Below are 15979 nucleotides of genomic sequence, written 5' to 3'. Positions count from 1 at the left end.
TTTTTGTTTCTTTTGTCTTTAGTAAAAACGAGAGTCTATGAATCTACATAATAATATTATATCGATGTCCAACGAAGTAATAGCATTCTGGTAAACTCGATAAGTTTGTTTTAAACATTCTGTGCAACTGCGACTCTTGTTTTTCATGCTCTCACCGTCATCGTCCTAGCGCAACGGACGCGCGGACACATTCTTGAAATCACGATAATTTTGACAGTTCTCCTTTTATATAGTCTGTTTACTCTTATAGACACTCCACTGTCTTCTCTGAAAGGCTATCAAGAGGCTCGGTGTTTTCACGCGCATTCAGGTATCTTGCACTGTCGTCGCGTCGATTGGATACCGCTTGATGTCGTTACTAGTCGTTACACCCATACGGTATCCGGATTCCTTTTTTTTTTTTTTTTCATATTCGTATCGACAATAACCAACGCTCGCGAACATCTTCAGAGGTTTCCAGGCGATTTCTTCTCGACGATCGACGCGAACAGCTCGCATCGTTCACCGTAGGGGAATATTCGCGAACCTGTTTTCGTTAAACAGAACGGGACACGTTCACGCGGTTTCTCTTCGTCTTCCTCCGGAGAATTCGATCCTAGTAGAATAGGACGCGACAGGAGGAATTACGTTTTCCACGGCACACACGACCATGTTTGCGAGCATTTCGCGGTTGGCGACGATGCATCCTCCAAACGACGGAGAAATCTCGTTCGACTGCCGAGACATCCATATGGTATAGCTTGCTCGCTCGCTCGATTGCTTCTTCTTCTCCTTCTTCTTTTCTTCCCTTTTCTTCTTCCCCTTCTTCTTCTTCTTCTTCTCCTTCTTCTTCTTCTTCTTCTTCTTCTTCTTCTTCTTCTTCTTCTTCTTCTTCTTCTTCCGCTTCGCCATTACTGCAGAAGACAACATTTACATTTACGTTTCTTCTTTAAGGTGACGTGTTCGACCTGCGAAGCGTCGCCCGGTCCCTGCGCCGTCATTCTAGCCACTTCTACGGTAGCTGCTCTCGACGACGCGGCAACCTGTACAGATTTAAGAACGTTTTGTTACTCTTTCCATCGAGTGCCCTTCAAATCGATTAGCTGACATTCGCGTCACTCTGGCCGGGGTATACGTTGCAATCCCTCTTTACCACTACGACTTAATCCCAGCTGTGTAAGCGTGCAAAGATAGTTTTTCTTTCTTTTCTCGGATACTAGGTCAGACGTGGAATTTCAAAGATTCGCCTAAAATGTACGTACGTGGAAGAAGAAGACGAAAGACATCGAAAGTTTCGGAAGAGTAAGAAAAATCCTAGATACACCTCACCTTTTCCTTAACAGGCTGCTGACTGTTGGCAGTCGCAGCTTTCATCGGAGTGCCATGGGCGTTTCCATTTTCTTGTCCGGGTTTCGGCGACGCGTTCGCGTGTCGAGTCGTCGAGTTCGCCGAGGATTTCAGCAAGGGACTGGAACTGGAGTCGTGGTGGTCGACGGCGGTCTGCGCGTTGTTGCTAACATTGTCGCATCCTGGCAACGGCGGAGCTGTCTGGCCTGGGGTCGGAGTGATAGGCTTCCCACCTTTTATCAATTCCACTATCTCGTCGGCCTCCTTCGAAAGGTCGCCGTCTGGTCTGAAGGGATTATCCCAACCACTGTCCGTGCTGAAAATTCATTTAGCCTGTTAAAGAGGGAACGTTCGAAAGAGGGGAAAAAAAAGGAAGCTATACGCATATAGGTTAGATTAGGTATTCTTACACCCGAGAGACGGAAAGGTTACCGTAAATTAGGCTTAATTATAATTGCCACTTCTGGTTAACCGTGACATTGGCCACGATATCGGATTGCACCTAATTGCAGCCTATCTTCCTTCCCCTTCTCGCTGCTGCTGCACGTATAACGAGTGCACACGCAATCGCGTTTCAGCGTTCTAATCTGCCTTTTAGCGTTGTTCAAAGGAAAACATTTCGTTTCGCGCAAGTACTATCTACGAGCGGTGAAGAGAAAGAAGGAAGAGAGAATTGAATGGGAAAGGGGGGGGGGGGTTGGAAAAGAGGAGGCAATTGGTTCGGAAAAGTGAGGTGAAATGGTTAGTAGGCTCGTTCGGAACTGTTGGACCACCGCCAACCAGACTAATAATGTTCGATATTGCGAAACCGAGTGCCGATTCCCTCGCTTTTCCCGCTGCGATTAATCTCCGTCGATTGCATTCCATCGCGTTTGTCCGCAGTTCCGCCGTCGTGCGCCGACAACAGAGGAGTCGTCGATTTACGCGGCGACAAAACCGAGCCTTTCACGTCCCAACAAGGAAGCAGTCGCGTTATTTATGTACCTATCGAGAAGTTGGTCACTGATGGCGAACTAACGTTCCACCATCTACCATCCTGGAATAGCAATGAATTTTTCACACTTCTTTCCCAATTTTCTCCCTTTATCCTATGTACAATTTGATTTTCCTGTATCGCGTATACCGTCATTAGGGCAATTGCTTGCGAGCAATGTATCTCTAACGACTATATGCATTAACAAGCCTGGTAATCGTAGCTTTCGGCGAGGCTCGGTTCTGCGCGCTATCCAGCCCGACTCGTGATCGTTCGTATTTCGATACGGTGAGCTCAGCGTGCAAGTTCAAGAGCCCCGGTGCGCCCGCCTTTGGAAACTCGGATCTTCCGCGCGTCATTAGCTTGCACGCGATACTCTCTGATGCGAATCGTTCTTTGACGCTGTCAAAGTGCTCCGCTCTTCGCCTATCCGTTATTACCTCTCGTTGCCATCCGTCTCCTTGGGCACCTTGATCACGTAATAGACGTGGCCTCCGTGGGTGGTCGTCATTTTGCCCGCGATCGCGAATCCACGCCTCTCGATATCAACATCGGACGCGTCTCGCCAACTCCTTCCACCCCGATTCTGCTATCACTGTTCACACCTGGACCGTCTTTAATTACCGATCCCGATCGCTGTCCATTCTCCCTTCTTCTCACTCCTCTCACTCGACGATGCTCGCCCTACCGGTGCAAGTATTTCCTCGATCCTGTCACACCGAGAGAACTCTGCTGTGATTTCGCGGCGAACCAACTCTCGAACGACGCGACGGCGTAAGACTTTATTTTTAAGCGGAACCGTGGCGGGAGATCTTTGCAACTACCGCCGGCTGTCTTTCTTTCTCTCCCACGTCCTTCCTCCTTCCTCGCCCTCCCGCTCGTCCCGCCCCTCTCTCCTAGATCCCCCTTTCTTCTCTGTTTGTCGCGGAACGTCCACGCAACCCGTTATTTCAGGCGATCGAGAAAACATTCTTCCGACCGGACTTGGAAAGAGAGGAACGTCGTTGTACACTTTTACAGAGACACCTACGCCTCGCTCTGCCGGCAGTCTCGACGGCAAACAAACAGAGAGAGATCGGTCCGTAACGAAATGCGTAAGCTGCTCTCATCGATCCGCACCAGTCGAAGCTGACCCATTTCCACAAAGTCCTCGACCTATTTACTCCGTCTTGTCTATCGCCTTTCTCTCCGCCCCTTTTCTGCTATCAACAAGGGGTTTAACTCGTTCCACGCGTCGCCACGAGAAAATACACCCCCTTTCCTACGGTTAATTAACTCCTAATGCGCAATTTATCTCGCGGATTTCCTTTTTTACGAGACCGATTTCTATTATTCCGTCGGTAATTAGTTGTGCAAGAGGTGTAGAGAGACACGAGCTGCATCGATCCGATTCTGTTTAGAACCGGTATGCTAGATGTACGGCTTCCACAGATTCAGCTGTCTGTACGCGATAAGAAAGCCGTGTACGAGCCCTTTCCCTTCGACCCTTCGATCGCCTCGCTGTGTTTCCTTCCTGTCGTTGGAAATAACCACAGGTTCGATACACTCTGGCTAAATATATGCGCGTATTTTCCCATAAAAAAAAAAAAAAAAAGTGTTGGATTATTACGAGAAACTTTGCGCGCGTGTCATATAAAGGACAGTTTTGTAATTGAAATAGCACAGTTTAAGTCTAACGTCGCGTACAGAATAGGCATAGTTTTGTTCTCTTTCGCGTCTCTTCGAGCTCAAGAAGCTCCTCGAGTCTGCTTGTGCATAATTCATCGGTATCGTGTAGAAAGCGAGAATATTCCGAAACCGTCTACAGGCAAATTGTAACGCAACCCTCTGTCGCGTCGGGGGTTGAAGCGCGTCTCGCAATTTTCCCAGGTGAATTTGTTATTTGGAGCGGTGACATTTCCAAGAGTCTCGATTAACGAGCGGCACGAGAAGGGGTGCAGGCCATAGTTGCGATGGGGTTGGCCAACGGTGACGCGACTAGGGTCGGTATATGGGTCATGGCTGAGTTCTCGCGCGCGCCGTCTATCAGTCGGCTGATATACCTGGCCGTACACCTACGCGAAATTCCTCGGATACGAAATTATCCAGACGCATACGTATACACGTGTGTCGTTTATTTTCTCGTTAAAACAAATAAATTGCAAGGTTATCGATTCTCAATTCGGAGCAGGCAGCGTAACGTAGAGCGGCTGTTACAAGTAGGAATCGACGGTAATTTTGTCCGATGATTCTCTGGGAATGTGTACGTGAACCGTGTGACGTGTGAAATCAGCCGTTTCAATGGAACACTTGCGATCTTTACCCCTTTGATACTCTATTCTTCGGAGAAAATTGAACCGCTTAACGAGCCTCTCCCGTTTAATTCATCGTCCAATCTCTCCGTTTGATGCCACCGCTACTGTTTGAACGGTTACAGAGGTGAAACGTGGTTCTCCGTTGTTTCGCCATTGGCCGGAAAATTTGAGAACGGAAGAACGGAAGAAGAGAAAGGGTGCGTAGGATTGCGGCATCGCGTAAGGCTGCGGTTGCCTTTTCCGCGACTGCGTCGTCGGGGGAGAAAGGCGAGAAAGCTCGAGCGAGCCGCCAATAAACAGACATGTAGGCCAGTGTGTTCACCGCGACACCGACGCGATCCACCAATTGATTTCCTCCGTGGCGACCCGCTCCGCTCTCCACGATCGAGCACTCCGGCTCAATTTACACAATTTGCACCTATTACACGACGAACTTTCAACGTCCGAAATTCGAGCGAGGGAGCATGTAACGGAAGTGGATTCGCGAATGGACCCACCCGGCTTTACTCCCTTTAACGTCGCGCGATCTTCGTACAGAGCTGGATCCGTTGGATCGAGATAGGTCATGGTTCTCGGGGAACTCGTTTCTTTTTCTTCTCTACTTCTTTCTTTTCGCTTCTATCTTTGGTATCCACGAAGACGCGCGTCGCTACGCTGCTCGTAGAATGCTGGTTCGTTTCTATTTTCACTTCTGGAGCCTACGGCTGCACCCAACTATGCGCGTCCGTCGTTTCGAAACCTCGATCTCGTTTCCTACACTGAAATTTCCAATTTTTCGTTATCTACCGCTTGACTACCGATTTCCCTAAACTTGCTAGGTATGCAGAGGGTAACGCGATTATCGACAGAGAAGCCCTCGATCCTCGCATTTTGGCCGAGAGAAGGTGTTCAAGGTGCAAAGATCAGCCAGCGATTCCGCTAGTTCCGGGACGTCGAGAAGAGGACGTGATCGCGATCTCGTGCTGGCACGATCCGCTGGCGGTCGCGTGTGCTGTACCGCCGCACCGTCATCGCCCGAAAATTCAACGAGGGCGTAGGAGGACCGTGGAGGAAGCAACGAGCACTGGCAGCAGCTATCGGCGGGGATCCCCATCGAAGGAGCGCGGAACCATTCGGTACACACGCGTAGGGAGGCACGCACACACTTGGACCACAATAGGACAAAGGAGAAGGCGAAAGGTGCGCACCGCGAAACCGCCGCGCCGCGCCGATCCAGAGCACCCGTGTTCTTCGCTGATGCAGCCGACAGCACAACTGGCGGCTGTCCTACCGCACCTCTGCACATCCACCCACGCTATATCGATCGTCCCTCCTACTTGCCCTCCCTGCATCTCCTCTTCCGCCAGCACCACTAGTACCTAGTATTCCTCGTGGTGGCGGTACTGCTATTTCCTACTACTCTCGACACGGCCAACACCAACCGCGTGTAACAACACTCCTGACACTGTCTTGGCATCGCTTCACTTCCACGCGTCCACGAGGAAAGGAACGCGGGTCCCATTCGGTCATATCCCCACGGGCCCACCTTTTCTAACGTAGAAATCGGATGATACGACGAGCGGGACGAGACAGACCTTGCACGTGACCGTTTCGGCCGAGAAAAAATACACTTTCATCCGGTCAATTTTCAATCTGTTATCAGCCGAAGAGCAACGTCGGTGTTGGGAGGTGCCGCTTCGAAAAGTCGGCAATTTCAACAATAGCCAGTCACCGCGCGAATTTAGACAATTGTTCCATTCGTCGTGCACGCGACCAATCCTTTTATTCTCCCATTGAAGCGAATTTGCTAGCTGTGTTGGTCGTTGGAACTTTTTCAATCATGCCACCGGAGCAGTCTGTTTCGTCTGTAACGCGTACAGAAAAGACGATCTCCCGGTACCATAAGCTTCGCCCCATTGTTCCACGATTTTCCGCTAATTTACCTGTCTCGCGTCTGTACATAAATAGACACAGTCCTCGTATCCGATACACCTTTACTCGATTAACAGAGAAAGGGAGGAAAGGATTGTTTTATCTCGAAGGGAAGTTAGGTTAGGAGGGTTATGTAACCGGTGCTGGCGCGGTAGATAGCGATGTAACTGGTGGAACGAGCCGGACAATAGGAAAGGAAACAGCTGGACGGAGCGCTTCGGTTACCTTTTGCCGACGTTGCTCCGAAATGTTTTCCTCGTTGGTTGCGCGGACGATTCGCAGGTAATACGCAGAAACGCTCGGTTGCGTAACAGGGCAAGGTGTCTCGTGGCTAATTGCGCGTAAATCAGAAAACGAGAATCCATTGTGCGTGCATCGCGGTAACCGTTTTGCGCAACTACGCGTACCCGTGAAAATCATTCCAATTCTTTCACGCGAATTATTACAACCGGCAACTCTCTCTCTCTCTCTCCACCTTTTTTCCAAATTTCCTAATTTCTTTTCCCACGTTTAACTCCTCGACGCTAAGAACGATCAATTTGATCTTTTCTCAACTATCTGCTAAGCGTGTAAAAATAAGTTTCCCCTTTATTTATAACGCTGCAACTTACATCGTCGGTATAAAATAGAAAGGATGGCGTAATATCATTATTTTTCCCAGGATTCATTGTGCACGTGCGTGGAACGGTTGCAACCTGGTCAGGTGGAATTTGCAAATAATTCCTGTAACGTGCGCTGCGAACGTCTCTGTGAACACTTGTTGCCGACGGTAGGCCTGCACTAACGGCGATCGAACGCGCATCTCCGGAATGAACGAGTAGCAGCTACGCGCGCACCGCGCGGCAATTACGAAATAGATCGAAGTCAAGGTAACTTCGTAATACCTTCTCGTGCATAAGCGTCTGATACGGCTATTATGCGTGCATGAGACTTGCGTAAGAGGGTCGCGTTCTGCCCATCTACATACACGTAAGAAACACACGGGGCATTGCACCCTGAGATATCGATCTCCAGAGAGAGAGAGAGAGAGTATTTTTACCCCCCGTTTCAATTTTTTTCTCTTACCAGCTGGTCAGCTGTGTATTCTTCTTCGTTTTCCTTCTCGCAATCGCGCGCGAGCCAGATACGAGAGCAACGCGGCGACCAGTTTCACAGACTGTGAAAATGTACACCGAACAGGGTAAAACGATACGTCCGAGACGGATTAAGATTTAAAGAGGGAAGGGGGGGGGCTGTGCTATCAGGGCAGCAAATGATTCATAAAACGGTCGCGTCGCAGTAGAGGAGGCACGCGCGAATGCGTAACGGTTACTCGGTTAACGATGTCGCGGTTCTGCGTCTGCATAACAGTCGCGAAGAATCGTAAATAAATTGGTAGCGTATGGTACCCCCGGTTGTTCGGCAGAGAAAGAGACTAGCCGCGCGCCGGAGAAAGACGGAGAAAAGAGGAGAGACCGAGGGGACGGTACGTCACTTCCGGTCCATTAAGAGCACCACACCGGGGCTCAGTGGTGTTGCACGCAGGGAGCTATATAATTATAAGAAAGATAGTGGCTCTCATTCGACCAGGCTCGCACAGATAATTCTTCAACCCTTCGAGAAAAGCTCGAGAGAGGATCGTAAGAAATGCGAGATTCCGGCGGCGAAGTGGTGGCCTGAACTTTGTCACCCAGGAAGAGAAAGCGCGCGGGTACCTGAGGGTCCCATAATCTAAGTCGAACGAGGGGGCTCCAACGGTTTTTCGGAGCAACGTGGGATACGACGCGGAAAGGACACTCTGGAAATAGCCGTCGATCGAGACGGACGCCGGAATCCTTAAGAATCGCTTAGGAATACAGAATAAATACTTTTTGGGATACCTGACTAAAATTCTTTTTTTCAAGTGGTGCTTACAGGCTATTATTGTCGTAACTATGACGCTGTGTATTCCTTTGGTTTAAAAATGAATAATCGTTCCAATCTCTCATTTTTTTTTACTTGTTGCAGAACGAAATTTGATATTTCGCCACTCGACTAGCTCTTATCGAATTATCGTCGAAATCTTCCCGAGTACGACTACAATCGGAGGAGATAATCGCGATTACTGCCACAGATACAGAGCGAGCCGTATAGAACTGTCGAGGCGTGAAAGGCGTGAAAGGCGAGAAGAGGAAGGATAATGCTTACCTGATTTGCGTGTGATAGGCGGGGGCTGTGTGCTCGGTGTGCGTGGTCAGGAGTTCGGCCGGAACGGTGTCCATGTCGATCGGTTGAGTCCTCGATATCGTGATAGACTGCACCTGAAATACGCCGGGTGTTGTCGGTGAAGGTTGTGGACCTAGCAACGACACACGTACCATTTCCCTACCTTCGCTGTAAAAAGCAAACGTTACGAGAACTATCAGTAACGTCGGATAATTGTAAATACTAGGTATAATACGAAGCTACTAGAAAACAGCGAAATTTCAACTCGGCGCTCTTCTTCCACTAACGACGATTTCAATGCACCGACTCATCGTGACTAACTTTCTTCTTCGGTGACGTTGCACTCGCCGATAGTTCGCTACATATTTCGTTGGGCTCACGTGTTGCACGAATGGCACAGTGCCAAAGGGTGTGCCGACACTTGCCAATTTGCGAGATTATTGGATAACCAAACGGATATAATAAAAGCATACCGGAAAAATCAAAACGTCGTCAAGTTCGACCGAGGATTGTTGCACTTCGTTAACCTGTGCCGTTCTCGCTTAGGATCGAAGATTGCCGGAAGGAAATGATTAATCAAGTTGGTCCTTTCAACTTATCTTCGCCCTTTATCTCGTCGTGAGCGAACTTGTATATACGCAGAGTGTATTCGGTTTTCCGGTGAAAAACCACCCCGTGGCGTAAACGGTGATCCTCTCACTTTTCAAGGGGCACCCCCACGGATTGCGGAGAAAGTGTTTAATCGATATTTTTCGACGGCGAAACTCCGTCGGATGGAAAATTCTACAGGTCCTGCCCACTTTACACTTCGCCGTTAAACTAACAACTTTCGTTCACTTTTCTTCCCTTGTTCCTCTCGTTATCGATCAGCTGTAAACTTTATACAGAAACAGACGAGAATCTTAATCTCCGTTTACGGTGAGAAAAAGTGGTTAACACGTTCACTGCCACGCCAGAATTTACATGTTTCAGGATGCTCAAGGAGGTCACAAGAAAATTTTCATTATTCTAACCATAATATTGTATTATTTTTTTTTTTTGGCCTAAGACATTTTTACCTCAATTATTCTAGCGAACTTGAAGCTAGGTAGGAGAAGGAGTTAGGGGCGTTTCGTCCTGGGCCTTCTATAATTAGTGGGACTCGTTCGCTTTCTAGGAGACCCGTGCCTTAGACGCGGGAGGGACTGGATGAACTCAGGTCAGAAGGTGTATATATACAAATAGGAGCCTTTGCGAGTACTAGCGAGAACCTGTGGTTAGTCCCTCCCTCTGGTGGTAGAGCGCAGGAGGGTCGCTACAAAGTTATTTCTTTTTGAAATTCAAAATAACGTCTAGTTTGCTAAGACGTTCGACATTTTTAGCCGACGATGTTCGTTTTATTTTAATTACTCCAATCAATCTCCGGTCAGAGGTGACCAACGTGGCAGTGATCGTGTTAAAAGGGAACGAAAAGACGCGTTCCGTCTAAGAATAAACACTCGATCGTGTAAAATTCTAGTAAAGATGCCAGGGTTTTACCTTCTACAGCTTTTTTCTAGTCAATTGGCGCGGACGTTGGTTTTACCGGATGCACATGGCGCTCGTAAACTACTGCAGTAACACACATATTTCGTATCGATGCGCGTTTAATCGCGCGTGCAGTTACGCCTGTGCACGTTCCACCGGCGTAAACCGTTCATCGACAAATCGGTTTCGTTTCAATCGCCGGACGATAAAACCTCCGGGAAAATAGGACGTCCTCGAGTATTAGTTGGTACCGTGCGTTACACAAGAAGGACGAACGCACGCGGTTCTACTATCGAAACCGCGATAACACCGTGGAATAATCGAAACAACGCTTAACGTTATCGCGGTTACCGACCAACAAATAAATACACCCTCTGCTATTACGCCAACGAAACGCAACAACTTGAAGAAGATGGTTCTCATTGATGTGTTTGCCTCACGAGACACCCTCTTGCACAATAAACGCATTCTCCTCCGGCTCTCCGGACTTTCGTCCAAGTGAAAATGAAGGAGAGAGAGAAGAGAAGGTTGCAGTTTCACGCAAGAAGAACGAAAGAAACCGAAAGGATGGAGAAGCAAAGCCGAGGTCTGGCTGGAAGAACCGGTTTCACCGTGCCACGGTCACGCGACTTTTCATCCCGATGCAGCCGGTTACGAAGAAATCGATCTTACGACGATAATGCACGAGTGTTACGTGCGTTCAACGAGAGAATCGACCCACGCTATTTGCACGCTGTCGAGCACCACGCGTGTACCAGCTTTGCGTTACATTATTCTACACACGACGAGAGGGGAAGAATACGTATGTTTACGATACAGACACCCACGTTTAGCCGCGTTTTGCTACGGTAGCGTGCCGCATGACGTCATCCAGCAGTTAAACACCTACTGTACTACGATTTAAAGTTTAGACCTTGAGCTCGTGATATCATCCCGCCTCGATGGTTTTCTCCGAAACTCGCTCGTTCCTCGTATTTACCGCCGAACTAGCAACGTGTGAACAAACATCCTATCTATGAACCCTCTGTACCGACAGAGTACTGCGACTGTACCAATTGTCGCGAAAGTAATTCGATGTTATTAGGTAGAACGATTAACCATCAGTTCTAATCGTTGGTAGAAAAGAAAATTGCGAAATGTAGGATTAGTCGTTCGGTTCGTCTATTCTTAAGCAACGCTGGAAATGTTAATGCGAACCGGTTGAGTTTACACGACTTCGTAATCCACCTAGCAATTCGCCGACTCAGTCGGTGAAACGTCGACTAACGAAGAACGAACCAATTAGGTAGGGAAGGATCGAAGAGCGCGGTTAATGAAATTTTAACCCAGTTCCGTGGACGAGCGTCTCCTGCGTCGAAACGATACTCGAGAGTAATGGCATCGATCATTGGGACGAGCAAAGGGGCGGATAGTCGGTGTATACGTGGGCGCCACTGCGTCTATAACCCTGCGTGGTCTAGCACTCTATGCTCGTTCGAAATGGGAACGGTCAGCGATGCCGTGGAAAATCTATACGTTTCCAGAGAGAAAATCGAATCGGAAATAGAGACGGGATATGTACACCACGCGGTGTGCTCTTTGCCAAAAATCGTGGAAACGTTTGGAAAGTCGAGTAGAAGAAGGTTTCGAACTGCGGACGATTATCTCGGTAAATATTCCGGATTCGTCACGCGGCTGCGAATTATCGGCTCGGAGAGAGCCAATCGGAGATTAACTCGGTGTTTTCCATTTTGGAGCAGCACACGCCTGTTTCGTCCCTGCTCTCATGTTCCGTCGCGTATTTTTAACTCCTTACGTTCGTAGGAATTTATGTAACGATATATACGCAGCGTATGTGACCGGTTATGCGCGACGAGACCACTGTGTGAAAAGTCAAACGGGATCGCCGAGAGTTTCTGCGACTCCCACACACGCCGCTTCAATTTGTATTCATAACTGGAAGGAATTTATCGTTGGAAACCGGCTGTGTTCGGCTTGTCCCGGCTCGCGTGCACGCACACTCCCCCCACCTCCCGATCGATTCTTTTCACGAATCGTCGCGAGATCGGAGGAACAACGAAAAGAACCGTTCTTTTCAATCCGTAAAACGTGATAGCAATTAGACACACCGGTCATGCCCGACCGAGTAGAGCTTCGATATCGCGCTTTAAATTTATATCCGTTACGAAAGTGCGCGCAGAGTACAAACGATCGGAACCTGGGGCCCGTGAAAGCCTAAAAACGTTCGATTGTTGCACAACATTCGGGACGAGTGATTTTTATAATACACCGAACGCGTTGCGAAACCTGACTTTTACATCGCCACGTTTTCTACATATATACCTACCTATATATTGGATATTTTTGTGAAATCGGCATAACGAAAGATTTCAATTGCATTTATAAGTTTGTACGCGAAACTTTGCAATACAGATGAAGCATAGAAATGTATTAGAAAAATAACGATAGCCAAGTAACGAAAGATAACGTCACTATCTTCGCGAGTGTAAGATTCAACTTCATTTCAATCGGCGATAACGCCTTAAGAACGTACCAGTACGCGATGCTCGATTTCTTCAACGAGGCACAAGTTTAATAAACCAGATATTTTACGAGTGAAACCAGAGGAATAATTTAGAAAGCAGTTCCTCCGATGCGGCGAAATTTATTTTTCTAATTACCATATGGAAAAGTTGGAGATATAATTGAAAGAACGGCTACTTGGGAAAAAACCAGGCTAATTCTTACACGAGATGAGAACGTTGAGAGGGAAGGATAGTAGGTTAACGCGAAAACGTTACCTGCTCGAGTGGAGGTATACCGGTTCAACAAAAGGAAAATCCAAAGGTTCGAAAGAAAGGGTCGGTAGTGTGTCAAGATGGCTCGTCGCCATGGTAACTAGCCAGAGCAGTGGTTTCGTCTCTTTTGCATTTTCTCCCCCCGTAACGCCGATCTTACTACACTCTCGCCTCCGCCTTTTTCCCCTTTTATCGCATTAGTTGGTTCGGTTTATGGCCCTGTTCAAGAAGAATCCATCGTAGCGCACGATACAACGACTGAACGTTGTACCGACGCGTAAAACTGAAAGCGCGCGGGACGCGCAATAATGCACGCGACTAATCTCTCGTCGTTGCTCTTAAAATAGTTAGGAAACGAAGGGAGCCAGATTCTTTCGACGCGATCACGTTCGAACAATCGACGCAATACGCAAAGTATTCATCGCAATACGATTCTACCTCTCGCGTGAAGCCCATGCTTTACTACCGAATCAACCGTTGCACGCCACTGTCTGTTTACTAAACGACCAGTTACGCGAAAGGAAAACGCCTACCTGACAGATGAGAATCCGTCAGCTTCCCGTGGCCGTGGCTCGGGAACAATGACGAGAAGCTCCTGTAAATACTCCTGGCATGCAAATACTTTTTCCCTTTCTCTTCGATCGAGTTCAACCGGTATATATCACTCTCGGTAACGCGCGGTACGGACACTCGCGAAAACGCACCACGACGTTGCTGACCGATGCCCGAGCACCACACCAACTAAAACTTCCACTCCTCGGGCGAACCGTACGAGTCGCGAAATCGATCGTAAATCCTGGGCACCACGCCTGCGTTTATGGACTTCCCTTGCTCCACCTGGTCACGCTACACACTGAACGGCCAAGCCGATATCGCGCAGGGGAAACTACGGCAGTGCTGCGCTCTGTTGTCGCTTGCGCGAAACGTCGAAATTCTTCGACGCGTATATACTCGTCAATGTGTGTTTCGTTCGATGCGTAGCCAACTCCAATTCGCGTACTTTTCTCTTTTCACTTGGGCTTTTCATCGATACAGTTTTTTTTTTTTCCCCTCAAAATCTTAAGTTACCTTTTCATTATTACACTTTTACTCCGATATGCGCTCGTTGTAAACGGCACGTAGTCTTTTGCTCCGTTTAAAAAATTCATCGGTAATTCGAAGGCGATAGCGTTAGATGTCGTGCTTTTTTTATTCGCATACTTATTCGAAGAAATATATGCGGCCTACCGGTATACATTACGAGGTACGCAGGTATAAATTTGTATTTTCCCATGTGCAAATTCTTCGGATGACATCATGCCTTATCCCGAGGCAGTAGGAACGTATTTTAAAACCTCGAGAATGATGTCAATATCGTTACCTTTTGCGTCAATGTACTACTTTTCGCTTAAAGGATTACTCGTCGTATGAATATGTCAAATACCTCTGGCTGTAATATTTCATCGTTACGACAGGGAACAGGGTGCGCGAGATGTCGCGATAAATTGGAGAAGAAAAAAGAAATCCACGTGAAACTGTTTATACGCGTTAAAAGTGAAACTTGATTCTAAAGGCGACAGGGTAACGTTGTCGAAAGCAGACATTAAGCATTCCGTGCGTGAGCTTCGTCGTTTAACCGGATCAAACGCGATAATGATCGTACCAGGCGATAAGTAGAAGTCTATTAGGAGGAACGCGCGTGGGTGGTGGTGTCTAAATTACCAAACTACAATTCCAGCGACGACCGACTCCTACTTTACCCACGGAATGCAAAACACGAGAGATACGATATGCTCCAAAATTCAATCGCATCTTCTACCGTTCCAACAAAGTGTCAAATGAGAACGTCAAATGTTTGCGACGACTTATGTAAAAATGTGAAAAGCTGTATTATCCAGCTGGTCTTCGTACCGCAACGATCCATGTGTTTTGGTCAACACGGAGTTGTTAAAAGAACGAAAAAGTGTTTGAGAATTCTATACCGGTACTTAACATGTCAGACGACGTGACAAATTCCGGCACGCACGCATAGGCAAAGCGTAGAGCGAAAAAGTGTTTACTTACTCGGTATCAGGTACAGGTGTGATCATAGAAGGTATGCGTCCGTTGTGGTCCATGAAACGATTGATCTCCGGCTCTTCTTGGACAGGTGTCTCGTATACCAGAGTTTCTACCATTGATCCCTTGCTCGAACCAAAGGAAACTCTAAAATTACACATATTTTTTCGTATACTTTCTTTAAGCTAGGAAACGTCGTCGTTTGAAAACAGTACTTTACGGTAACATTTATTTTATAGGAATATGAATGGGATAGAATAACAGAGGAACAAGTGTCGGCGGAAAAAAAATCTCGTTAGCTGTGTAGAACGCCGAAAAAAAAAATAGTTGCCGTAAACCTCAGTTTCCTATCGCGTGACGGTACTCGAAGCAAGTGAATCGGACACTCGGTAACCGCAGTAGCGGGCGGTTCGATATCAAAATCGAAATCCCGCGATCGAGGGATCGAGTTACAGCGATCAAGCGCGGTCGAGATTAGAACTATCTTGTGCTTTGTGTAGAACGGTAGCATCAAACTGAAAATCTTGCAAATTCTGTCAGTTTTGTTCATTCAACTTCTACGTATTACGAATGTAATTGAAATTTATTTGAAAAGAAATATTTTAGCAAGGGAACTTGACATTTGTAAGATGGATTAAAAGATTGAGACGTGTTTGATGCGAATGTACTTTTATTCAGTAAAGCGTGGGTGACTTGCTTAGGTGTCCACGGTATGACTGCCTAACCAAGACTGGCTTTCCGACGGGAAAGCCCCTTTTTTTTTAGCTGTGTCGCCAAATGCGCCTCGCCAAGGGCCTCGAAGGTTGATTTACGATGCGCGTGGCGTCGTCGCACTCCTCGGGCACGATATCGCTTGCTCCTGTTATTGTAAACATTCGGGCTGGTCGCTCTACCCTGGTCGCTGGTCGACCGGCGCCTTCGAATTCTCTTGCACATTCAAACTGGATACTTTGTAAAAGAACGGTTTCCTT

At 47.7% G+C, this 15979-nt stretch overlaps 1 protein-coding gene across 1 annotated transcript in view; it reads right to left on the bottom strand.

Annotated features, from left to right (window-relative positions):
• Positions 1-819: 819 nt before the first annotated feature.
• Positions 820-15979, bottom strand: part of LOC108575882 — a 31264-nt gene continuing 16104 nt past the window's right edge. The window contains exons 4-7 of the mRNA XM_017938800.1: positions 15015-15155; positions 8671-8856; positions 1309-1642; positions 820-1022 (exon numbers count right to left, since the gene is read on the bottom strand). Of these exons, the coding sequence (XP_017794289.1) occupies positions 891-1022; positions 1309-1642; positions 8671-8856; positions 15015-15155 (793 nt within the window). The 3' untranslated portion in view covers positions 820-890. The remainder of the gene's footprint in view (positions 1023-1308; positions 1643-8670; positions 8857-15014; positions 15156-15979) is intronic.

Source organism: Habropoda laboriosa, unplaced genomic scaffold, assembly GCF_001263275.1.
Source record: "Habropoda laboriosa isolate 0110345459 unplaced genomic scaffold, ASM126327v1 scaffold243, whole genome shotgun sequence".
Classification (NCBI taxonomy): Eukaryota; Metazoa; Arthropoda; class Insecta; order Hymenoptera; family Apidae; genus Habropoda; species Habropoda laboriosa.
This window is presented reverse-complemented; position numbering and strand designations above follow the sequence as displayed.